This window comes from Manis pentadactyla, chromosome 12 (assembly GCF_030020395.1).
Source record: "Manis pentadactyla isolate mManPen7 chromosome 12, mManPen7.hap1, whole genome shotgun sequence".
NCBI classification, from domain to species: domain Eukaryota; kingdom Metazoa; phylum Chordata; class Mammalia; order Pholidota; family Manidae; genus Manis; species Manis pentadactyla.
The window spans coordinates 36,754,551-36,781,634 of NC_080030.1; the positions used below are offsets into that span (position 1 = coordinate 36,754,551).

General features: G+C 48.8%; 1 protein-coding gene across 5 annotated transcripts in view; it reads right to left on the reverse strand.

The window, feature by feature from the left end:
- Window positions 1–27,084, reverse strand: part of TMEM181 (transmembrane protein 181) — a 72,621-nt gene that overhangs the window by 41,338 nt on the left and 4,199 nt on the right. Inside the window, exons 1-2 of one of the 5 annotated variants that reach the window (XM_036886803.2) lie at window positions 16,350–16,496; window positions 5,412–5,515 (exon numbers count right to left, since the gene is read on the reverse strand). In XM_036886803.2, coding sequence (XP_036742698.2) covers window positions 5,412–5,515; window positions 16,350–16,357 — 112 coding nt within the window. In that variant the 5' untranslated portion in view covers window positions 16,358–16,496. Of the gene's footprint in view, window positions 1–5,288; window positions 5,307–5,411; window positions 5,579–12,605; window positions 12,691–16,349; window positions 16,497–27,084 lie in introns of those variants that run through there. The other 4 variants (XM_036886802.2, XM_036886804.2, XM_036886801.2 and 1 more) reach the window with 4 other exon arrangements.

Sequence of the window (27,084 nt, forward strand, 5' to 3'; positions counted from 1 at the left end):
GCATGGCAGCAGCCATCGTCAGGTGGGAGTGGTGCAGAGGGCCCCGGCCCGGGCAGGCCTAAAGGCCCAAGTAATTCATGAGGCAGTGGCACAGGTGCCCAGGGTCCCCACTCCTGCTTCAGCACCTCCTGCAGCCGGAGCCTCACAGGGCATTCCCACCATCAGCCGACAGGAGAGGAGATGCAGCCCGGTTTACAGATGGTCCTGAGGAGGCACAGGTACCTCCCGAGGGACAGCTCACACACAGCCCCTCCCTGGGGCGCCCCTGAAGGACGCGGCCAAGGGAACCCCTCCCAGCGGGCAGAACTTCAGGCAGGGCATCTGGATGTTCACTTTGCCTGGACTGAGAAACCGCCTGACCGCCGAGGGACACTGACTGCTGTCCAACCTGGAGGCTGGGAGGAGAACATCTAAGGAGGTCACTTAGGGCATCTCGGTATCACCACCCTGGGATTATAGTCAGTGGAAAACCACACAAGCAATCCCGGCAGGCCTACCAATGACCTGATGCTTCAGTAACGAAGGTCTGGGTCATCCCAGAGCAGGGCACGAACCACAACCGACTGAGCTGCTTGCTGAGGGTAAAGGGAACGTGGACTGGGCAGTGGAATAAAGTAGTTAGAAATATGTTATAACCACAGGACAACTTACAGAAATGAGGACTTTAACTGTGACAAGTACTTCCTCCTGATTTTGTCATAAATATACTTGTGTGTATGTGTGTATAAACATATATAACAAGCAAGTATCTTTTTATTCCCTCTTATTCCCTTATCAAATAACATCAGATGTATTACTGATTTGATATTATAGTATTTAATATTGCTAAATTATGCCACATTAAGTCACAGGATATGAAAGAGAAGTGTAAACATCACTCAAGGACTTTACCTCCTCTTCTGGGAAGGGATAGTGAGTTTTTGGTTGTGCACAGGTTAGTGATACCATGTCAAGTGAAATTATGACCCTTTATTGTCTGTTTGTGGAGATTTAGTATGGTTTAAGGAGATGCCAAGTTGACCAGGAGTGGACTGGTGATGATTAATTTTATGTATCAACTGGACTGGGCCACAGGGTGCAAGATATTTGGCTAAACATTATTCTAAGTGTGTCGGAGGGTGTTTCTGGATGAGCTGAACATTTGAATGGGCAGATGAGTAAAGCAGATCACCATCCCCAATATGCATGGGCCTCATCCAATGCACTGAAGGAAAAGGCTGAGTAAGAGGGAATTTGCTCCCTTTGCCTGACTGTGTTCAAGCTGGAACCCTCATCTTCACCTGCCTTCAGACTTGGACTCAGACTAGAACTTACACTACTGGCAATCCTGCCTCCCAGGCCCTGGGACTCAGACTGGAACTATATCACCCCATTGCTTCCTAGTCTCCAGCTTGCTGAGTGCAGATCTGGGGACCCCTTCGCCTCCATAATCATCTGAGCCAATTCCTTACAATAAATCTTCATGTCTGCATCTACATATCCTATTAATTCCATTTCATACATATACTATTTCTCTAGAGAACTCTAGAGAAATAGTATATGTATTTCTCTAGAGAAGTCTACTACTACTAGTATTCTATGGGAAGAATGAAAGAGATATAGAAATCCTGACACCATTTTTCTTACATCTGCCTTGGTGTATCACTTTTCATTTCTGCCACAGTAGAGAAGGTTGAATATAATCATGGATGTTTGTGATAGTGGCTTATGGAAACAAGAGTTGGCTGAGGCTCCATGAGACGAGAGAGATCATGAGAATATTAATGCCTCCTCTACCAATCCTAAAAGACAGCTGTGAAAATCAAGCGGGATAAACGCTATGTCTTCTGCTGTGTTAATGGAGTTGATGTTCCTTGGTGACTTCATGGCAAGGAAATGAGGAGGCTGCTGTGGTGCTATGGTCACCATCATCCTCTTTAGCAGCAGCAGGCAGGTGTCATCTAAATAACCACCCACTCCCCCAGCTTCGTTCACCAACCCAGGTTTCCCTTTAGGCTCAGAAACTAGCCTTTTGAGGCACAACTGCCTCTGGACCAGAGTAAGCCTAACTGTCATTCACACTTTAATGTTAAGTACTTTAATTAAATTAATGCCTACCAGAAACCACCCTCAGTGGAAAATATATTTAAGGGGAGAAGAAGAAACAGCCTGTTGCGGGTCCCTTCCCCTTGGACTGAAAAGACCGGGCCCTGGAGCCTTATGAAAACCAGCCAGATCAGAAATGAGAAAGGAAAAATCACTATGGACACCACAGAAATACAAAGAATTATGAGAGAATACTATGAAAAATTATATACTAACAAACTGGATCACCTAGAAGAAACGGACAACTTTCTAGAAAAATACAACCTTCCAAGGCTGACCCAGAAAGAAACAGAAAATCTGAACAGACCAATTACCAGCAATGAAACTGAATTGGTAATCAAAAAGCTACCTAAGAATAAAATGCCTGGACCAGATGACTTCACCACTGAATTTTATCAAACATTTAGTGAAGACCTAATACCCGTCCTCCTTAAAGTTTTGCAAAATGTAGAAGAGGAGGCAATAGTCCCAAACTCATTCTATGAGGCCAGCATCACTCTAATACCAAAACCAGGCAAAAACACCACAAAAAAAGGAAATTACAGACCAATATCCCTGACGAACATAGATGCAAAAATACTCAACAAAATATTAGCAAACCAAATTCAAAAATAAATCAAAGAGATCATCCGTCATGATCAAGTAGGATTTATTCCAGGGATGCAAGGATGGTACAATATTAGAAAATCCATCAACATCATCCACCACATCAACAAAAAGAAGGACAAAAACCACATGATCATCTCCATAGATGATGAAAAAGCATTTGACAAAATTCAACATCCATTTATGATAAAAACTCTCCACAAAATGCGTATAGAGGGCAAATACCTCAACAAAATAAAGGCCATATATGACAAACCCATAGCCAACATCATACTTAACAGCGAGAATCCAAAAGCTTCTCCTTTAAGATTGGGAACAAGACAAGGATGCCCACTCTCCCCACTTTTATTCAACATACTTCTGGAGGTCCTAGCCACGGCAATCAGACAACACAAAGAAATAAAAGGCATCCAGATTGGTAAAGAAGAAGTTAAACTGTCACTGTTTGCAGATGACATGATATTGTACATAAAAAACCCTAAAGAATCCACTCCAAAACTACTAGATATAATATCTGAATTCAGCAAAGTTGCAGGATACAAAATGTACAGAAATCTGTTGCATTCCTATACAGTAACGAATAAAGCTGCTTTGCTATACATTAACGAATAAGAATAAAGCTGGGGGGATTATGCTCCCCAACACCAAGCTCTACTACAAAGCCACAGTAATCAAGACAATTTGGTACTGGCACAAGAAAAGACCCATAGACCAATGGAACAGACTAGAGAGCCCAGATATAAAACCAAGCACATATGGTCAATTAATATATGATAAAGGAGCCATGGATACACAATGGGGAAATGACAGCCTCTTCAACAACTGGTGTTGGCAAAACTGGACAGCTACATGTAGGAGAATGAAACTGGATTATTGTCTAACCCCATATACAAAAGTAAATTCAAAATGGATCAAAGACCTGAATGTAAGTCATGAAACCATAAAACTCTCAGAAGAAAACATAGCCAAAAATCTCCTGAATATAAACATGAGCAACTTTTTCCTGAATGCATCTCCTCAGGCAAAGGAAACAAAAGCAAAAATGAACACATGAGACCACATCAAACTAAAAAAGCTTCTGTATAGCAAAGGACACCATCAGTAGAATAAAAAGGCATCCTACAGTATAGGAGAATATATTTGTAAACGACCTATCTGACAAGGAGTTAACATCCAAAATATATAAAGAACTCACATGCCTCAACACCCAAAAGCAAATAAATAACATGATCAAAAAATGGGTGGTGTATATGAACAGACAATTCTCCAAAGAAAAAATTCAGATAGCCAACAGGCACATGAAAAGATGCTCCACATCACTAATTATCAGGGAAATGCAAATTAAAATGACAATGAGGTATCTCCTCACAACAGTAAGGAAGGCCAGCATTGAAAAGACTAGGAACAACAAATGCTGGCGAGGATGTGGAGAAAGGAGAACCCTCCTACACCACTGGTGGGAATGTAAACTAGTTCAGCCATTGTGGAAAGCATTATGGAGGTTCCCCAAAAAACTAAAAACAGAACTACCATTTGGCCCAGGAATCCACTCCTAGGAATTTACCCAAAGAATACAACTTCTCAGATTCAGAAAAACATGTGTACCCCTATGTTTATTGCATCACTAATTGCAATAGCCAAGATATGGAAGCCACCTAAGTGTCCATCAGTAGATGAATGGATAAAGAAGATGTGGTACATATACACAATGGAATACTATTTAGCCATAAGAAACAAACAAATCCTACCATTTGCAACAACATGGATGGAGCTAGAGGTTATTATGCTCAGTGAAATAAGTCAGGCAGAGAAAGACAAGTACCAAATGATTTCCCTCATTTGTGGAGTATAACAACAAAGCGAAAGTGAAGGAACAAAATAGCAGTAGACTCACAGACTCCAAGAAGGGACTAGTGGTTACCAAAGGGGTGTGTGTGGGAGGGCGGGTGGGGAGGGAGAGGGTGATTGAGGGGTACTATGGTTAGTACACATGGTGTGGGGGGGACCACAGGGAAGACAGTGTAGCACAGAAAAGACAAGTAATGACTCTGTGGCATCTTACTACACTGATGGACAGTGACTGTAATGGGGTGTGGGGGGGACTCAATAATATGGATAAATGTAGTAACCACAGTTTTTCATGTGAAACCTTCATAGGAGCGTGTATGAATAATACCTTAATTTAAAAAAATTGTATCAAAAAAAAAAAAAAAAAGAAGAGAAAACCAACCAACTTCTCTGCTTCTGCTGCCCATCTGAAAGGGAGTTAGGATAGATGATTTCAAAGGCATTTTCGAAATTAAAATCCGTATGGCAAGCTGAGTGCTGTGGAACCACAGGGCACCTGGGGCCCCAAAGACAAGGCGAAGGCAGATCTGCAGGCTCCCTCCTGCCAAGCACTCAGGACTCCCCCCTCCCGGCTCCCCTGCAGCCATCCCTGCCCGAGCACACACCCATCTCACACTCTCCCCAGAATCTGCTGCACTGGAGCTATCCACACAGCCTGTCTTCCCCACCAGCCCACGTGCTCTGCATCCCCGGAGCCAGGTGAGACCCTGAGGCACAAAAGGCTTTCCAGAAATGACCATCCAATGTACCTGGTCAAGGCCACCTAGTGCCACCAAGCTGAACTCGGGCCTTGGCGGCAGGACCCAGAGGGTTCAGAGAGGCAGTGCTGAGCCAAGTTAACTGTAAAGGACGCACAAGAAAAACCACCTTACCTCGGATCCCAACGAAGACGGTCAGGCCAAAACAGACGAAGAAGACGACGAACACGAGGACAAAGTGGCGCTTGGAGAGAGTGTACAGCCGCATGGGCGCCAGCCTGCAGAACAGAAGCCAGTGAGGGGCAGGCATGTGGCTGCATCCACAGGGGTCCCACCCCAACCTGGCAACACCCACAGGCTGTGTGGGACCACTCACTCTGCACCTGCAAGCCGTCACCTCAGAATGGTCTGCTCTGAAGCCAGGGGACCCCGCCTGAAAAAATTACCATGGTGACCACTGCAGGGGGCAAGTGACATCCCAGTATGTTCTGGGTCAAGGCTCTGTGGAGAGGGTCCCTGCCATCCTGGTCTGCATTGGGTCAGCCAAACTGCCCCTTGGCAGAATGTACTGGGGCACGCTGCACACACCACATCAGTGGTGGGTGAGCCCCCTGCTCTCCCCATCAGCCGCCAGAGCAGAGCTTAACTGCAGGGCGGACCCGAGCTCACCCACACAGGCAACGTTAACTCTCAGCCGCCCCAGTGTGGCCACGCTGGGCAGTGCAAGTGCTGCCAGCACCACGTTGTCCCATCAGGTCCTGGCTAGCCCAACTTTCCCTGTCCACAGTCCCCCACAACCTAAGACCCCTTGTTTATGTCACCCCATCATGGTGATGCTCAGCCTGACTGCTGTGTGCTCTGGTCTTGATACAGCTAAGCAAGTTGCCACAGTTTCCTGAGATGTACAACAATATGGAAAGCAGACCAGAGGGTCCACCCTAATGCTCTCCCTACTGGGCTCCCCCATTCACCCCTCCTTCATCCTTTGGTCAGGAGAAAATGGCAGTGGGGCAGGCATCATTTTTCTTTCAGAACTCCGTATACCAGTTCTTTCAGAACTCCCTATCCCTGTTTGTGTGTATACCAGCAAACAAAAGAAGGACCAGCAACAAGTATGTGCGGCCTGGCAGGCCATGCAGTCTCATCTCCAGTCCTCGGTGAGGCCTCCCTGGGCAGCCCCAGGCATGATGTAGGCACAGGTGCGTGGCTAGGCTCCAGCTCACCCCTGCTACACAGAGGTGGCAGGCCAGGCTGGGCCCCCAGGAGGCAGCTCCGACCCTATAACCTAAAGAGGGGATCCATAAACCCAAGGAGCAGGGAGGAAGCAGGGTTTTTGTTGTGTCTGGTTTTTACATTATTTTTATTCCCCTAGCATTTCCTGGCCTGGGGAGGTGAGACAGCCAGAGGCATTTCGCACACCTCTCCATGGACAGGCAGCAATACACACATCCCGTCAAGGAGGAGAAATAGGCTTGGAACCAGAAACAGAGGGAAAGGTTATCTGCTTCCGTGGTCTGAAGCTCCCAAGGCTATGTGCACACACACCCTTTCCCCTACAGAGATGAAGAGTCCAGTTCGTGATCAGGAAATCAGCAGATGGTATCTCAGGGCAAAGGGGCAGCCAGGCCAGTAAGCTAACCTGACATGGCTTTGCTGAGACTGAGTCAGCTCCTGCCAACAGGACCCACCACGCCTCCTGGCCAGCGAACTTCCGATCAGTGTCACTGTGTTTCCCTGAATGACGGGACTAGTGAAGAAATAAAGCGGTGGGAGTCTCTGTTTTTAACTCTGGGACTCAGATTCAAAGGCTGAGCCACAACGACACTGCTGTGAGTGACAAGAGAGAGCCAGCGAAGCAAGTGGCCTGATCCCAACTCAGGATTGAACCCAAAGACTAAGAGGCCTGAGAGCCTTAAAATATGAGAGCTAGAAATTACCTCAGCAAGAAGTTCAATGTCTTCGATTTGCACGTGGGGAAACTGGGGTCTAGAGACAGCCGGACATTGACCAAGATGTCACAGCTCTGTCCCTTGGCAGTAGCTGCCGCATGCGCCCCAGGAAGGAGGCTCTGGGAGGCAGGAGGAGCGGGGGACCCACCTCCATGAATGGCCTTCTGGGGAAAGCCTGGGGCATGGGGGGCTGGTGTAAGAACAAGGTCGCCTTTGTCACTTCTCTGCTATTCCTGGGCGTCAAGGATATTAAGCAATGTTTAATTCATTTCTAACACTCGACAGAAGGGAGATTTCTATGCAGCTCCACAGGGCATTTTCATGAAAAAAAAGTCACACACAGCGAAAAGGTCTAGATGCCAGGGAAACGCCTGTGAGGTCTGTAGTCATCACACCACCCCAAGGCTGACCAGTCAATTTTGATACACGTGCCATGGTTCTGAGACACTGACACGAGGGGAAGCTGGGTGAAGGGTATGCAGAAACACTGTTATCTCTGCTACCCTTTTGAAAATCTATGAACTCTATATAATCTATAAAAAGTCACAACCCCATTCTGCTGCTCTCCGAGCAACCTGGCCCCGGGTGACAACGGCTCTGGGGAGCATGCAGGGCTCCCCAGCAGGGAAAAAGGCACAGAAGAGATTACTTGGAAGCAGAGGAAAACAGAATTATATTTAAATTTCTGATATTTAAAGCACATAATCAATAAAACACAGTTATCACTAACTTACTATAAAAGCAGTTATTTAAAAGGTGAGTGACAGCAAAAGATCTGTAAGATCAAATTTCTGCAGCTTACAACCCACCCAGGATATTTTTCCATTTTCTCATTGAAGGCTCAATAAAATTGTATACTTTCTTTTTCCTTCAAACTTCAGTTTTTTAGTAATTTTCCTGGTTCAGCAATCAAGCCTCGTCCAGCTGGATGGAAAACAGACACAGAAAGCAAACAACCCGTCTGTGTTCAAGCAAATGTCATGGCCCGACTGCCCCCCGACAGAGGCCTGCTGGGGACAGGGTGGGCAACAAGCCTGATCCCCGCTCTGTCCTCAGCTTCCCGACAGGCAGTAAACCTTGCCAGGCACCCTCACTCCGGGAAGTGTGCGGTCTGGAGACCCCCTCCAGCCACATGGTGTCAGGGCTGGGGAGTCAGGGGGCAGCACAAACAGCAGGCTTGGGGCACATGACAATGCCTCCCTGTCCACGGATCTTCCTGCACTCAGCTTCTCCTTTAAAAGCCTTGAAACAGTCACCAAAAAACTACAGGCTTCTGAAACCTCAGGAATGCCGCCCTATTGCAGGGAATCACAGTTCTATCCTGCTGTCCAGCCATTAACACCAAAACACTGAGGTACCAAGGTAAAGAGGGCAGCTGCAGGGAGGAGCGAGGGCCACAGCTGAGAGACCCACCTAGGACGCACACTCCCCAGCCTGTCTCCCAGCCGCCTCCCAGTCCGCTTCCCGCTTGACCCAGGCACCCAGCGATTTCTCTGCCCACTTCCCATTTCACCTTCCAGTCAAAATGCCGCTGTGTCTCTGGTAATCAAGTAGAGAGCTCTGTGGTCAGGCCACCAACAGGAGGAAAATCTCTGTAAACACTCAAAAGGCAAGACTGTGATGCAGAAAATACACATGGCCTGCCACGGAGAGGCCTCTGGGCCAGAGGTCAGCAAGTTTAAAATGGAATGTATTAAAAAACAAAATAACATAAATTAAAACCTGCTTCCACTACCCATTTCCTGTGTCTACCCTTTCTCCATACTGAAGCCTTGCAGTCACCTCTAACGCCCGTCTCTCATTCAACCCCGCACATCCAGCCAGCCAGGAAGAGGTGACACCTTCCTAACTTCTCATTCCCAGCACACCAGTCTCGCAGTCCAGGCCCTTGACACCGCTCACCACGATTACTGCAATGGCCTCCCAGACACATCTTCCTCTGATGAAGAACTGCCACCCCGCCCCCCGCTCCTGTCATCACAACTACCACCCGAGGTAGGTGCTATTGGTTTCCCCATGTCAGAAATGAGCGTGCTCAGGCTTACAGAGGGACGTGACTTGCCTTAGCTCACAGAGCTAGTAAGTGGCAGAAGCAGCATTCAAACGCAAGCATCAGACTCCAGGGCTTATATTCTCTAACACCTCCTGACATGGGCAGCCCATTCATACACTACTCTCCTGATGTGAAATGCTCTCTCTTCTCCCCACCAAACATCTAAATCTGACCCAGCATGGCTCTCCTGTATATCCCACCCTCTCCATGAAGCTTTCTATATTTCATATCTCATGGCTGCCCATGTTTGTAAACCATTACAATAGATGTGGGCTGCACTACATAGCTCAGTGCCTTAGGACAAAGTTATCAGTCTATCTGCATAGACACAAGATACATTGTAGGCATTCAGAAATCATCTCAACTCAGCTTTCATTCAGTTATCTCAAAGATGTTCATGTAGTTCCCTCAAATTGGTGGTAAGATGCCAGGGCACCAGGAAAGGGCTCTCCATTTCCCCATACACCTAGCCAAGCTGAAGAAATCTTCTAGATTTCTACCTAGATAGCCAGGGCAGGAAGACTTCCTACAAACCCTGCCAGCTCATGAAGGGTGTCTCTCCTCTTCCTTTTCTTAATGGACACAGATGTCAGTCTTCATCCCAGGTCCGTTGTCTTTTCACACTCAGGCATCTAATATACAAACTCTATGAACAATTCTGGCCTCATTGCAGCCCCCAATCCCTTGGAGAAGCCTTCAGACACAGTGGAACAGAGTATCCCCTTAGCACCAGCGTGGACTCTTTAGGTCCCTTCTAAATTTATTTTGGTTTCATGGGTGATTCAAAATATCACAGACATATTTCCTAGAGAAACTAAAAAGAAACTAGAAGCCAGTCCCTAAAATCGCAGCCATAATCCCGATCGCTGTAGCCCTCCCTTTTCTTCATTATGCACATTCACAACCACCTTCCAAGGGGCCGCCCCCAAGTAAGGCGAAGACTGTGCAGACGTCAATCCCCACAAGAACACAGCTGGAAAGGCGCTCTGCTCGCAGGGCTCTCTCAGCCGACTCTCACTATCTTCCCGGGACACATTTGCATAATGCTGCTCTTAGCCGCCTTCCCTTCTTACTTCTCACTCCCTTGGATCTCATAGGTCAGACTCGGAAGACAATGCGCCGGCAAACCATTCCACGTTCCTATCTCAGCCCAGCTGAGCTCCAGATTTCCAAGAAACGCCTGCTTGAGTCTTCACTTGGATATCTAATAGGCATCTGGACTAAAACCAGAGCGCAGATGTGCCACAGACCTGTCCTGCTGTGCCCCCACCTCAGGAACTGGCAACTACAGCCTTCTAGGTGCTAAGGCCAAAAACTACAGAGTCACCTCCGACACCCGTCTTTTCCTCACTCCCCACACCTGACGCATCAACAAAGCCTCCAAAATGTACTGAGCCTCGGCCCTTCTCGCCTGGGAGGCGCCTCTGCCATCTGTCACTGGATTGCAGTGGCCTCCCCTGGCATTAGCACTCCCTACCCTGTTCTCTACCCAGCCACTCCAATGAAAGCCAGATGTGTGTGTCCTCAGTTCAAAACCCTCTGGTGGCTTCCCTATCCTCATAGTGACAGCCAACCATAATGGTATGCCAGCTACATGGTTCTGGTGTTTGGACACAACTCTGCCACCATCACCCCACTTCACTCTAAAGCAGGAACGGGTGCCCCAGGACACGAAGGGCCTCTCTTCAGGACATGGTAGACACCCCACCTGCTCTCCATCCAGGGCCATTTTCTGCTGCCCTCCCACCCTTAGCCCCAGCCAGCAAGACCAGCCTCCTGGAACAGACGCTGAAAATGGCAGACCCTTGCCTCCCAGCCTCCTCCCACTAGGGCGCAGAACCTGAGGGGAACTCAGCCAGGGGCCATTAGAAGGGTTTCCCTGCCTGATGAAGAGACAGCTGAGAGGAAAAACCTCCTGTCTTCATATGTAAGCGCTGCCAAGTGGACAATGCCAACAGGCCCAGGACATAGAGCCGGGAGATGGCAGCCACCCAGGTCACCAGAGACATGAAGATGGTACGCTCAGCTCAACTTCTGCACAGCCTTGTTGTTTCAGCCACTTTTCATGAGCTGTGCTATTAGAACCAAAGTGTCCCATCAATCGTATATGCAGAAAATAAACCAAATTAAAAATTAAACTCAAGATACTAAGTCACACGGGCATGGACACCTCCTAGTTCAAGGCCTCTGGAAGGTCCTTCAGAAGGCGAGACCGTCCCCATCATCCCTGTTACCCAGGCTCTGCCCTTCCTACTTCCACTGATGATCAGTCCCTGGGTCCTTCCCTCCCTCCAACCCCCACACACCCATCCTTCCAGGCGGCTGAGGTCTGCCTCTTGGGAGGCCGCCCCACCACTCTGAGAAAGCAACTGTCCCAGAGCCTGCAGGACAGGAGGCACACGCCTATTTGGATTTCATCCTGGGTGACAAGTTATTCATACATTTCCACACCTCCCCCACCTGGAGCCCCCCTCCGGCCTCTCTGTGCCCAATGCTGTGCCTTACAAATGGCAGGCATTCAGTATCTACTGATTCCTTCCAGTTCTACACACTCTTCCCTGGTTTTACTCTGGTCACCTCCATGTTCTAGTATTTTCCCTGCTATGACAAGTTATCGATCCCTGGATTACAAAACTTATATAACTTTTTTCTCCCAATTTTGTCTTTTGATGTTTTTGTGGCTTTGGGCTCCAAGGCCCTCTATGTCTGTGATCTAGCCAGGGCGGCTCCAAGCAAGTGCCTTCCTGTGCCAAGCAGTCCTCCAGGCCACGTGTCCTCAGCCAGATGCCCCCTCCTCCCTGCCCAGCCAGCCAGAAAGTCAGTTTCCCCAGTGGGGCTGCTGATGGCTCCAGAACCGCTGCCCACATTACATGCCCACTAAACACTTCTCCCTCCCACACAAACTTGTAAGAGTTAATAAAACAGCCCTAGAAAGAGAAATCATGGGGATGGCAGGTACTCAGTGAGCCTTCTCTGGGCCTGAAGCACAATGACTACAAAATGGACAGAACCTGGGTGAGCACACAAGAAGGTGCTGTCCTCGGGCACTGTGGATGGAGACGGGAGGAAACTCGAGCACCAGCAAGCCCTGCCTTTACAGAATCCAGTGCCAACCAGCACCTAGGAGGCTGGAGGGGTTTTGAGAAGACATACACTATATACAGTACATAGATAAGGCTGGAACTATTTCAGTATAAAAAATGTTGCTACTTGTTCAACTCATACCCAAATTTTACACTTAGAACTAAAAACTGAGAACCTGGGAGTGGAAAGAGACTTTTGATCTCTCAGTCCATTCTCACATTCTAGTTAAGATTTTATTTTTCCCAAAATCTGTACCAACAAAGTCTCTTCTGCCCTCCATACCTGGGCAGAAGACCGTGAGCAAGCTACAAAACTCTCAGGGCTCAGTGTCCGTGTCTGCAGCCGGAGACATGCAGAATCCTAAAGGGTTGTTGAAGGCACAAACGAAGTAATGAAGTGCTTAGCAAAGGGGAGAAAGCATACAGGAAGAACCCAATCATGTTAGCTACAGTCGTAATAGTTGTGCTTTTCCCCTCCCCCTGCTTTTTCTTTTAATAAAAATCTCAGTTTTCATCCTACCAATATCGCTGAAGACCCACTGTATAAAATCTCCCCTCATCCACATCAGAACCCAACTGAAGGAAGGAAAGGGCCAGAAAAGCTGGCATTCTGGTACCAAGCCAGGACCCTCTGAGGTCCCAGTCAGCCTGAGGTGGAGGTGGCATTTGAACCCACAAGGTCAGGGGCAGAAAAGAGGGCCACCACTCCCTCACTCTTTGGCCCCCACACCAAAATCTTTCCTTTTCAAATCTTCCATCTAGTGGGTTTTGAGAAGAAATTCCGAGGGTGAGAACAGGAACTCTGAAATTTCAATCAATCAACTGGAATATATTAGAAAAAATTTACCTGTAGCTATGCAGAGAAGCCATTATGCAAACATTCAAGGCCCAAAACCTCAAAATGTGTTTTAATGAACACTGGTCTCAGCTACTCAAGGAGCCGTGACTTCGTGTGTATCCTTGCCAGGCTGCGAGGCCAGCGACTCACACACAGGAGCGTGCACGTCAGGCCATCATATACCCTTCCCAGGGCCAACAGGGCAGTGAAGCAGGCCACACGCGGGTCAGCACAGGCAGTGTGCTGGTGAGGGGCGGTACCGCCTGGCAGTGGTTAAGAACTAGGAATCTGGAGGCCAACTGCGTGGGTTGGAAGGCCCCTCCCCTACCAGCCACAGGGACCACTCACCTCTAGGGACCTCTGGCTCCTGAACCATAAATTTCACCCCCTAGGGTTGCTGTGCCAATTAAATGAGTTATTACCTGCACGCCATTGCTGAGCGCTCTGTCATTGCCAGCTGTTACTGACAGACAGTAGAACATATGTCAAAAGTGTGGCTCTGTAGCCAACCACCCAGGTTTCAGTTTCTGTTCTGTGACTTAACTAGCTGCAACCTTGAGGAACTCCCTCAACTTCTCTGCACCTCAGTCTCCTCATTTTGTGAAATGGGGATGACAAGAAACTTCATGGGAGGGCAGCTGTGAGGATTACATGAAATGATGTATATAAAGTGTTCTGGTACAGAGCAAACACTGTTATCTTTTATTAGCTCTTGAGATAGTTTCAGAAAAAAAAATTATTCTGAGAGATGCAATCCTAAATAACCCTAGAGTTGCAGGAACGGGATACTGACCTAGGCCTGGTGTCCCTTCCAGCAGTGGGTCACTCAGAAGAGCTGGGACACAAACCACTGCAGGGCTCCACTGTGCTAATGTGTGCCACCCCTTCACTGCTGGCAGAAGAGGAGTCTAACTAATACAATTCTACACTTAAATGCAGCCAGGATGAAAAAGGCATTGTAAAGTGCACTCTTTAAGGTTGAAAATACCAAGCAAGACACACACACACCACCACCCTTATTTAAATTTGCAGAGAATGCTACAGTAAGAGCACAGCAACAAATGAACGCGAGAAACTTCAACTCTTGTGTAGCCCTGCAGCTCAAACAGGAAGTCACGTTAACAAGTGTTAGAGACATGCCCTACTGTCCCTCCTCCTGAACTCCAGGAATCTCTCACTTTGTTGTCCTTATCAGAAAAGGAACGGAATTCGCAGGAAACCTGAGTAACGCTTTAGGAACTTGGAGCTCTGTACTCCAACTGGTTTTGATGGCAATTTCTCCTGCCCTTTGAAAAAGAGTAGGCTGGGCAGCAGGTGAGCAGGGAGGCCACAGTGCCAGGATCTGCAGGGCAACAGATCTCGTGCTGGGCTCCTCCGGCCTGCTCTGCTCTCTTCCATTCTTCCAAGCTCTTCTTTCCCCAACTTTTCTCCTTGTTCCTGTCACTTCTCACCTTTCTGACAATGGGGCTCTGTCACATCTGCCAACAAGAACACTTTGACCCTACTTGGCACCTAAGTCCTATACATGCTTCAAATCTTCAGGCTTGTTTTCTTCTAGAATTTTTATGTGCTGCTGAAGACTTTTTCCGACTCCCAGGTCCATGCCATTCTGAATGCTGGACGACAGTGGGTGGCTGGCTGACATCCAGATAACTACATCCCACTGCCCAGGGCTTGTTCCACAGAGCCTGCAGCACCGCTTCCTGGAGGGCATCTGTGCTGCCCACAACTCCTGGAGAAATGCAAATACACCACTAAAATCCTTCGTTCAAACTGTGGTTTTAAAACTCCTCCTCTACCTATGAGCTCGGCTTGGTCCAGTTCCCTGTCCTGGAACAGACAGCACAGGATTCCTGCCGGAGACCCAGACTGCAGTCCTGGCTAACGCTCACACTTCCTCTCTAAGTTCCTGGTAACAGGGAAAACACCAGCACACACCACCTGGGGCTGCTGTGCTGTGCGGACCCCCGCTGACTCTGTATGTGAGGGAACCTCCTAGAACATGCTCGTTGTCACTGCTACAGGGTCACCACTTTGCACAACTCCAGAAGGTACCTCCATGCGGAAATCCAAGGGTGCTGTTCACATATACAGCAAATGAATGATGCCCCCAGAGTTGTACAGAGGCAGTACTGCTAACCCCCTCGGCATGGGGATTAATTAAAAGAAAGACCCTTAACATCCACCTTGGACTCACAATTTATGCTAGTCTGGTTTCTTATGCTGTGCTAAAGTGATCAACCAAAATCAGAAACTTCTGAAGAAGCAGGAGGAAAAACTTCCCTTCCGTCATATGTTTGCATTCAGACACCACCACCCGGAACTTACGTCTCTATGTCCACAGCCAGGGAATTCAGCAGAGGTCTAATGTAAATCCCTTCCACCTCTAAAACCCCAAAAACACAGAGAAGCTCACACAGCCCTGTCTCAAGGCTGCCTGCAATTGTGGAAGTCTGCTCTCCAAGCTCCTGCCCCAGACTTCAGGCGTTTCTTTTCCCTGACTTTGCAACTCAAGGGCTAAACTTGATTCTTTCTTCTTTTGCAGATGCCCGCTGGGGGAACACCCAGGTGACTCTACTGCGTCAAAAGCAAGCTTTAGGGATGGCGTCCATGGGGTGGTGGACACGCTTTTCCTCATTAAAACCCTTCACTTCACAGAGTAATAAGGCCCAAAGTCAGCAGATTGTAAAACTCATAAAACGCAGTATCCCAGAGATCTAAAGAGGCTGTGGCAGGCTTCCAACGTGCCAACATAATCAAAACGCAGGGCTAGATCCCCAAAAGCTGAGTGGGGCGCTCTGGGTTTTAATAGAGGTGATGAAGAGGGTCACCGCCTTCCCAGCGAGGAGGCCGGGCCGGGGCTGCCCCAGGGAGGGCGGCGAGAGGGGTCCGGGAGGGGCAGACCCCTGAGCCAAGCCGCCAGAGCTGCCCTGGGGAGGGACGGGGATGCCCCGGTTCTCCCGTTGAGCAGGGCCAGAGCTGACCTCCTGGGTGCGCTCCGGAAACGGCCGGTCCGGGAAGCCCGACCCGCCTCCACTGCTCACTCCCGCCCGCGGGCAGGCCGGTGGGGCCCCTGCGCCGAGCCAGCGCACCGAGCCTCCGGGTCCCCCGAGCCCCGAGGGGGCGGAGGGCCCACCTCCAGGACCCGAGCCCCGGGGACCCCCGCCGCCCCCGCCGCCCGGCACTCACGGTTCCATCGCGGCGCCCGGCGCGTGCCCCGAGCCTGCCCGGCGTCCACAGCACCGCTGCAGCCACAGCCGCAGCCGCAAGCCGAGCGACAGCGGAGCTGCCGGGCCCGCGAACTCGTCAGAGCGCAACGCGCCGCCGCCGCCGTCACGTGCGCGGAAGCGGCCTGCGCGGCGGGGGAGGGGCGGCGGGCCGGGGGCTGGGGGCGCGCGGGACGGGAGCGGCGTGCTGGCCCGGAGACTGGGGGCGCGCGGGGAGCGGCGAGGGGCGCGGCCCCGCCGGGCCCGGATTCCTGCCGGGTGGGGGCGACCCCGCGGCGCTCCAACGCTCCTGCGCCCCTGGAGCACAGAGGCCGGCCCTCAGGGGGCTGGAGGGGTTCAGCCAAGGAGTCATAATAGAACGAATGAATGAACCCTTACTCCTTGTCCCTAGCCAAGGCGACGGCGCATTCATTCATTCACCTCCTGGCTCCAGGGCGTCTTAATCCTGCCACAAAACGGGCCCTGGGAGTCTATAAACACCCTGCACTTGTCTGAAAGACACTGGGTGTTTGCATTTTTCTGGATCTGTATTCCCAAAAAGGCTTCTGACAGGTGAGCTTCCCCAGCTCTTTCTGGTAGCTTCTCCTGCAAACCTTTTCTAGAGTCACCAAAGCAGGTAGGTCTTGCATCCCTAGTACAAGCTCCGTCTGTCCAGAAAGATGCAGGTGAGGACCCCACATCCCACATCCCATAGAGGTGAAAGTGTAACTGATGGCAGGTCCTGGTTCTGCTAAGGTGCTGCGACAGGAGTGTCGGGCTAGTTGTTTCTACACAGTGGAGAGCAGCTGACCAACTGCATTTTCTTGATTTAGGATCCTGGCTGACAGTTCTACATTTTTGTACTCAAGAGCAGATGAGAGCTGCAGTTAAGATATTTCCAAGATTCTCTCTGGAGCATATGTCAATTGTCAATATGTCCCCTGTCCCCATGTTGTTGTGAGCTTAAAGTCAATGTGAATGAGGAAAATGAAAGACTCAAGTTCCCTTCCTAATGTATCCTTATGCATGCCCTTAGCTGTCAACAAGCGCGCGGCATTGGCCATAAGATACCAACATGAATACAGTAAGGTTCCTGCCCTCTCAAAATTAAGTTACCAAAAGGAAGTGTGACAAGCACAGATTGCTCCAGCGGCCGTGAGGAAGGGCAGCTAACTCACCTGGGAGGGGGTTCGGGGTAGGGAGAGAGAAGTAGGATGTTTGGGCTGATCTGGAGAGCGAGGGGACTTAGGAAGTTGGAGGGAGGGGAAATACGGAGTAATTATGACAAGAAATTCCATCAGCACTCAATCCTAAACCGCTACTCTTACAGGAATGATAATAAACGATTATCGAATTCTTTGCATAGACGCTTGGAGGGAAAGGGCTCTTCATGGCACAAGACCAGACACCATAACCACCAGGGATGCAGGGAGGTACAGGGAACTGGAGAGGGGGCACGCGCTCAGAGGGTTAGCACTCTAAAAGAGTCAGACTTCAAATAGGACTTTCATGTGATACCTCCCGATTCTAAAATGTTGGAAACTAACTCAAAACAACACTTTCAGCTCTGAGAGGAACTAAACACGTTTCCAGAGGCAGCCAGTTCTCCCCTCTGATCTGTAGTAGCTCGTCTGGTGCAGAAATGCCTGCTGCCAGGCCTCTGCTAAGACACCTTCCAGGCCCCTGGCTGTTTTCATGTGACTCTGGGTTTTAACAAGAGTTGACATCTCTCAGGCCCACGCTGCCTCCTGGTAACTTCTCCCCAAGGCCCTCCCTTGATCTATTGTCCAGCATCTTAAGATCTGCCTTTTTCTCATTTGTCTGTTTTACCAACATGCTGAGCACCCCTCTCAGCTCTGGAGACACAATGTAAAAACACAGACAAGTCCCCATCCTCTGGGGACTCACCTTCTACTGACGAGCATAGCCCCCAAATAGTAACCAAATAATGACATAGTTAAAACTGCGATGGAAAAGGACATGGAAGGGCTCTCCTAGCCCTAATTATCAATATATCACTAGCAGTGACAGTGTATATGACAAAGGGCTCTGAGAAAGCTTGTCTAAATCAGTCAGCAATTCCTCATGTGAGACTCCAGGTCCCCTCCAGGCTCCTACCTCTGAGCATGCTTGTGTTTGGCAAGTTTCCTCTTTAAGCTCAGGATGGAATGCATTTCAGAGGAGGTCTGTATCAGCCTGAGAATAAGTTCTTATTTTGTTAGCTTCAGCCCATTTGGCCTATTATGCCATTGTCTTGACACCTCCTGGGCTCCCTGCTCAGAGTCACGCTATCCAGTGAGCATTAACCAGCAGTTACTGAGCCCCTGTAAAGCCTAAGGCCTTAACCCTGGATTTCTCTTAACAATGGGATGCATTATCAGTGGCCTTTATCCTTACCTTATAGACAGGAAACTGAGGCCTTAGAGTGGTTAAGTGACTGTCTCAGGGTAAGACTACTGATAAGAACCCAGGACCACCGACCCCAAGCCCGTGCTCTTCTAAAGTTCGTGTCCCAAGCTTTGAAGAATATGATGGGGTCGTGACCAGCAGAGGCTGAGTAAAACAGGCCACCAGTTGCAGTCTTTCTAATCTCAAAGGCACATTTATCAATTATGTGTTTATTTTAAAACCTTCCAAAATCCATATATACCAGTAATGCCATTTAATTGGCAATTCTGACCCATGGGTGACTGTGTAAGTGTTTGAAACCCCACCTTGTTTCAAAAAGAATCAAGATGTCAGAAATTAGATTGATCTCATACCACCTATTCTTAAAAAAACCCTACTCATACCTAATGTTCATTTTCTAAGGGCCAACAAATCATCCTTTTATATAATTTCCTTCTGGAATAGGAACAAAGTCAAGTCCACAGGCTGTAGTTTGCTGACTCCCACTCACCACTATTTTTCAAAGTTGACAGAAACATTTGCCGAGGCCCGTCTGCAAACGCTCGTGGTAGCCTAGGAAATCAGATGTCATTGCGAAGGGCTCAGGACCACTTCCCAGTGGAACAGCTAACGCTTGCCTGGCATGTTGTGGATACACTTGTGTGATCTCCTCACCTATCTTATCAATAATCAATAACGGCTAACACTGATTACAAATGCTCTATTGGGCACTGAGTTACAAGAAATGAAACAGAACGGTTTATTCCAATTTCGCTACTGCATTGTGTCAGCTTGGACTGCCATAACACAATACCATAGACCGAGTGGCTTACACACAAAAAATCTATTTTCTCACAGTTCTAGAGGCCAGAAGTCCAAAATGAAGATGCTGTTCAATTCAGTTTCCGGCGAGAGCTCTCTCCCCGGCTCACAGCGGCCTCTCTCTGTGAGCTCACATGGACCTTCTGTGGCACAGGGATGAAAGAAAAGAGCTTGAGCTCCTGGTGTCTCATCTCACAAGGCATTCATCGTAGCAGATGAGGAACCCATCCTTATGACCTCATTAAACCTTAATTATTTCCTTACTCCAAATACAGCCCCCTGAGTGTTAGGGCTTCAACATATGGATGGAGAGTGGGGAAACACAAACATTCAGTCCATAACACCCCTAAGTGGAAGATTTCTTAAAAAAGAAAACTGACATACATATTCAGGGCAGAGAATATAAAAGAATTCAGTACCAGTAAGGCTAATTGGCTATTCTCTGTTCCAAGGCAGGAAAATCCCACAGTCCTGACTCCCCCTTAAGCAGGATGATAGTTGGTGACAGTCGATGTTAGCAACACGTCTTGGCTTGGGTTTTGACAGCTCTTGGATATACCCATCTTCAGCTGACTCATCCCCTCCCCAGTAAGCAGAGCATGAACTGAGCTACTTCCATCAGGGACTCAGTTCTCTCACCATGCTGCCCTCCCCCAAGCCCCCTCCTATCATTCGAATGAAGACTTGGGACTTTTCTGGCCACCTTGTTGCATCAAATATGGAAATTTACTTTGCATTGTCTTCTTGTTAGCTGATCATTAGAAGCCAGGGTCCAAATGCTTTATCTTGCTTATCAAGTTTAGTAATGCTAGGAACACAGACATTCCATTCAGCAGTTGCTGACAGTATAAGGCTGTTGTTTTCATTTTCTTACCATTGTACCTGCTCCCATTATTTATTGTTGCATAACAAGCTACCCCCACATGCAGTAGCTGTATTAGTTATCTGCTGTACATAACAAATTCATCCAGAACCTGTTGGTTTGAAACAACATTTACGATCTTGCAGTTTCTGAGGGTCAGGCATCTGGACACAGCTGCCTGGGTCCCTTGGCTCAGGCTCTCTCACAGGCTCCAGGCCGGGTGTCAGCCCCGGCTGAAGTTACCTAGAGGGGAATGGTCTGCCTCCGAGCTCATGCACATGGTTGTTGGCAGAATCTGGTGCCTTGTGGCTTGTTGAGGGGAGACCACTCTCAGTTCCTTGCCTTGGGCTCTCCATAGGGCAGCTTCTGACATGGAGCTTTGCTTCATCCAAATGAGTACGTGAGAAGAACCAGAGAAAATGACAGCAAGATAGAAACCACTTTCCATCACTTCCAAAAGCAGTAGCCTATCTTTTTCTGTGTTATTTCTTTAGAAGCAAATTGCAGGTCCACCCAACACTCGAGAGGTTGGGATCATGCAAGGGCATGAATACCAGGAGATGGGGGTCGCTGGGAGCCATCTTGGGCACTTACCATGGTGGCTTGAAAGAACAGTTTACTGTCTCTCATGGTTCTGTGTGTTGACTGAGCCCAGCTGGGTGGTTCTTGCTGGGGACTCCCTGTGAATGCAGGGACATGACCTGTGGGGCTGCAGCCATCTGCAGGCTCGACCTTGCTTGACATCCGAAACAGCATCCTCACTCACATCTGCTACCTGAGTGGCAATGGCTGGGAGGCTGGGGGCTGGCTGGGCATCTTTCTCTGTGTGGCTTCTCCACCCAGCTAGCTTGGGGTTCCTCACAGGTCTCAGGAAGATGGACCTCAAACATGCTCTAAGACACCTGAGCAGAAGCTGCAGGGCTTCTTAAAACCTAATTCACGTGTCACTCAGCATCGTACTCCTCATACTGTCAGTAAGAACACGGAGCCAGCCCAGCTCCAAGGGCAAGGGACAACACAAGAGTATGGCCCTGGGAGGGGTGGTTATTTGAAGGCTGGCTACACGTTTGCTTCCTCTGTGCTGTCTGAAAGCAAAATAACTACACACACAGCTCCCAGACTCACTTTAAAGTTTACGGCCGTGCTAAGGAGTTTACATAAATGATCTCGTTCTATGCTCTCAGCACCATTAAAAGGCCCTCTTTTTTTGTTGTGCCTGTTGGTTTCTGGTACTTGCAGTAGTGAAGCCCAGTGAGTAGACGCTGGTGCACCTGCCCCGGCTCTCCCACCCCTGTGCCCACCCCCAGCCCTCCCACGCTCTCCCATGGCACAGCCCTTACTCACAGGCCCCTATGCTTCTCCACTATTAGGAACTAATGCCCAGCACACCGTGCCCTTCACCTCTTTGCCTTTGGTAGTTTAGGGGTTTTTAAGTATCTGTCCCAATGTATTTGACTGAAACATGCCTTTTATTTTATTCTTGGCATGTGAACAGGGCACTGCCACCACCATCCCCTATGCCCTTGCCACACTGGCCTTCATTTGTCTTCATCTTTCCAGGGCCTGGGACCTGGCCTGGTACAGAAAGACACCTGAAGCGTCTGTAGCGAATGAATGACAGTGGGATTGGTTAGGTGACTGGTAATATACTGTGTTTTCTAAGAGTTTAGAGACTGGGGAATACCTCCCCATGGAAGAGAAGGGAATGGGGCTGAGGGGCAGCCAGTGTCTCATCCAGAGGCAGGTAGCTGAGCGTGCGCCTGCCTTCTGGCTAGAGAGGTATAGTCCGGGCTCTCCTGAGGCTTTTCTGGTTTCAACCCAGGAAGTCCCACATCCTGGGACCCCGAGTCCCAGGCAAACCAGGACAGTTGGTCGCCCTATATCTGGCCTGTATATTTCCTATGAATTACTGGGCAAAATTGTCTTGATGTGTGTGTAACATCTTAGCTTGGCTCCCTGGAAAACCGAACCTGAGACCAAAGTTTCCTTGTTCCCTTGATGGGGAACAGGGATGGTCTCTGGGAAACAAGAGACTAAAGAGGATGAAGTGCGGCTGGGACTCAGGAGAGGAAGTTCCAGGGAGCACAAGCTGCCCACATCTTCCCGACCAACAACCCACAGAGCTGGGCGCTAGGGTCTTGCAGGACAGCTCCAGAGATGGACAGAAACAACCATGTCTGCAAACAGGCTGGGGGCTCTGTCCTGCCATCTGCCTCTCACGGCTCAGAGTCTGACCTGCACATGCGGGTTGTGTCCTGGCCCCTGCCAGCAGCCTGGGGAACTATGGGTACCAGTCCAGCAGGGGTGGGATGAACAAGCCTCCCTGTCAGCCAGTAGCAGGGCCTCCTGGGTCTCTGGGGCAGAGGCGGCAGAGCCCGGGAACTATGAGAACCTTCATGAGGCTAACACAGGTGACGAAACAAGGCAGAGGCACATGGGGGTGGGATGGGTGGATGCGGGCAGGGCACAGAGGGTATAGGGGCCTGTCAACTGGACCCAGTACAGAGAAATGGAGAAGTTTTAAAATTATTGCGAATCTGGGAAATGAATGGCCCAGGAAGACCTAGCAGGATTTCCGGGCTTCGTTGAGGCCCCAGAACTGAGGTCCATCATCTCACATTAAGGACGACTTCCACTGGTACCTGCCTGGTGGCGACTTCCTCCTGCACCCAAGCAGCATAGAGCACAGAGGAGAGTGCTGGTATTGATCAAAGACTGGGGGCACCCGGGCAGCGGAGACAAAGAACTGAGGAACAAATCAGTTTAGGACAATAGGTCTCATGTTTGTTGAATTTAGAATCATTTGGAGAGCTATCCTAAGCCCCAGTGTCCAAGCTGAACCCCAAACCAATTAAATCAGTAGGGCTTTGGGATCCGTCATTTTCAAAGCTCTCTAAAGGATTCCAGTGTGCAACCAATGTGATAACCAGTGCTTTGGGGCATGGTAAGAGAGCTTAACAAGATGGACCTGTGGAATCTGTGCTGAGCCCATTCCAGCTCCTTTCTGAGGCCCAGTGGCATTTTTGCCCTTCACTTCTGTCAATGACCCCTGTATCTTTATAATAAATTCCTTCTTTTTGGTTGAAATTAACACTTGCAACCAATGTTCTTAAATGCTGTCACACCATATCTCTACAGTGACAATCAATGCCCTAACATTGCTTTCAACAAAAACCACAGCAAAGTCACCATTCCTACTGCAACCCGAAGGAACGGTGTTTAATTTTGCATTCCATCCTACAGGAAGCTGAGATGGACAGCCGTCAGAAGAGGCCAGGGGTGGAGTTCCTGGGCCATTCACCACTGGGCAGCGGGCGTGCTTGCCCTTTCCAAATTGACTTTCAAATAATCTTTGTTGGCCTGAATCCAAAAGTGAGGTCTCTCTTCACTCAAAAGCAGGGGGTTATGCATCGGAAGTGCCAGACAGATAAACTGAGGTAAGTGGTAATCATCTTCCCATAGAAACAGAACCCCTTCTTCAGGGCCTCACAGGGCGTGGTGGTTGGACATCAACGTGACTTTGTTAGAGCACTGCCCCGTGAGCAAATACAGCAAAAGGAACTTAAAGTGTGTTAAAAGGAACTGAAGGAGCACAGCTGTCCTCAGGTCATGGCGTTCTTCCTGAGTTAGTTTGGCTTCCTCATTCGCTAGGAGACAGAGCAGGCAGGCCGGTGCCCCCGCCCGCCTGTGGTCCCCCAATCCATAGGCAGCACATGCTGGGGTCTGGTCGGCTCACCCAGGGCCGGCCTCTCAGCTTCAGAGCTCGCCTCCAGCGGGGGTTCAGCCCTCCACCCAAGCCACTTTCTATACAGCAAACCAAGCTGCACAAATATGATCCACATTTTTCCATAAATGGCCAAGAGCTCAGTCAGGGCTGCAGCTGAACGATGACCGGCCCCGGAGAGCAGAGGGTTGAGTGCTTTTACCTGCTCTTCTTGCCAGGAAATGAATCTCTTTATATTTCCCTCTCCATTCAGAGCAAGAAGTAGCTTTAGAGAGAAAAGAATTAAACAACTGCTGCACGGCCCATAGCTCTGCCTACACTGAGGTACACATAAAACTCATCATGATTGGGTGAACCACCACGAAGAGCCCCAATAAGTGCAGAGCCCCTCTGTTGTTTGAAATCCAAGTGCAATACAGATACTACGGGCCAGTTCAAAGCATTGTGGATATCCCTTAAGCACAGAGTTGTGCAACCTGGAAACACCAAATGACAAATGAAACAAAGCACCATGAAATGGGTCTGGTGGGCGCTGCGGGTCCCGGAAGGCTACCACTCCCCTGGGGAGGTATGGTTCAAGTCTGAGCCTAAGTGTACTTTCATCAAGCCTCAGTGATGGGGACCGAGTAGACAGCTGCTCAGCAGAGAAGCCCCAGCTAAGAAAGTAGCAAGTAACAGCCATGGTGCACATACGCATACAGAAGCAGGAGAAAGCCTCACTCCACCCTGCAGGCTACCCTCTCTCAGGCCTCCTGGGCTTGAACTCAAAGCACCTGATGGACACATGCATTCTGAAAAAAAGCAGCAGTTATCTGGTATTTTTAAAGTGGGGGCTTAGCTCTGCAGCTAAGAAGGTGACCATATGTGTTTAGAATCCTTCACCAAGGAGCAGAGCATTAGAGCAGTGACATGGCACAGGGGGACATCTCCCATGGTGGGCCAAGGAGGCGCCGGAGTTGGTGCTGCTGCGTGAGCAATTGGAATCAACCAAGGTGACTGCTGACAGTGGCCACTGAGCTTGTGTGGTGGACAGGGAGTCTTGACTAGACTTCCAATACCCCTGTCCCTACGACAAGTCCACCCCACTGAGAGGGTGCACTGGGCTCTCAGCCTGGTACTTGCTGACATCCCACTCACCCCTCAGGGTTCTGCATCCTGGCGGAGGTCCAATACAGGTCAATTAAATCAGAATCCTTGAGGGTGGGACATGGGCATCTGCATTTTTAAAAGCTCCCCACAAGTGATTCTGATGTATGCACAGCACTGAGAAACCCTGACCTAACTAATCCTCCTAGCTCTGATGTCATTCATGCCCCTATCTGTCTTCTCATGGATCTACACCAGACAATTCAATAAACTGGCATTCTGCTTCTGTACATCAGTCCAGTGTCTGATTAATCTGAAGCCTGCACTGAACACAGGTTCTTCTCTTGCTGTGCTGGCTAAATTAGACCAGCAAGACTGAGGGCCAGTCCCCAGGCCCTGAAAAATTCACCAAGGTGATTAAACATTGCTTCCAAAAGCCTCTTGAGTGAGGGCACCCCTAAGCATCACTCCACTGGCCAAGAAAACTCAAGCCCTCATTTTACTGAAGTAAAGCAACACAGGAAACAAAGTATAGATCAACAAAATAGCCAGCCTCAAAGTCTCTGAGAGTTGAGCTCTAAAGGAGCATGTGTCTACATTTCATTAGCCCTTCGCCATTTATGTCATGGACACAGTTGATTGCCTACCCAGTATCTATTCCCCACATCGTTTTCCTAACAGCACCCCACTCTGGTTCGGCTATCTACCCCTCCTCCCTAGAAGACGTAGGCCTCCTGGGAAACTGACTCCACCCTCTGCTCCTGGGGCGCTCTGATTTGCCTAAGTGTAATTCCATCCCCCTGGGGGTAAGTGCTTAAGAAAGACCAAATGCCCTGATACCATCAATGAGACACAGGAGTTCTTTTACTTTTAATTTTTTAATTGTTGTGTAGTTGACACATGATATTATATATATGTATACACACACACACACACACACACACACACACACACACACACACATACATTACGAAGCTATCACCACAATAAATCTAGCTTCCACCTGTCACCATACAAATTGTTACAATATTATTAACTATATTCCCTATGCCGTACTTTGCATCTCCACGTCTTATCTATTTTATTACTGAAAGTTTATATCCTTTACGCCCCTTCACCTCTTTTGCCCATCCCTTCACCCTCTCCCGTCTGGCAACCACCAGGCGTTCTCTGTGTTTATGAATCTGTTTCTGTTTTTTTGGTTCATTTGTTTTGTTTTTTAGGTTCCACATATAAGTGAAATCATACATTATTCATTTAGCATAATGGCCCCTAAGCCCATCCATGTCTTCACAAAAAGATTTCATTCTTTTTGAACTGAGTAATACTCGTGTGTGTGTGTGTGTGTGTGTGTATGTGTGTGTGTGTGTGTGTCTCACACTTTCTTTATCCATTCATGTATGAATGGACCCTTAGGTTGCTTCCACATCTTGGCTATTGTACAGTGAACATAGGGATGCATATATCATTTTGAATTAGGGTTTTCATTTTCTTAGGGTAATACCCAGAAACAGAATTGCTGGATCATATGGTAGTCTGGGTTTTAATTTTTTAGGACCCTCCATACATTTTCCATAGTGGCTACACCATTTTGCCTTCTCTTTTAAGCTTTTTAATGAAGCATCATACATATGCAGAAAAGTTACACACATCACGTGTATAGCTTGCTAAACATTCACAAACTGAAAATACCTGTGTAACCAACATACAAATCAGGAAGGAAAATTTTACCAGCAGCCAGAAAAATCTCTCCTGCCCCCTTCTATTCGCTGTCCCCTTAAGAGTAAACACTATCCTGACTTCCAACAGTGTAGAGTCATTTTGCCTGTTTCAATT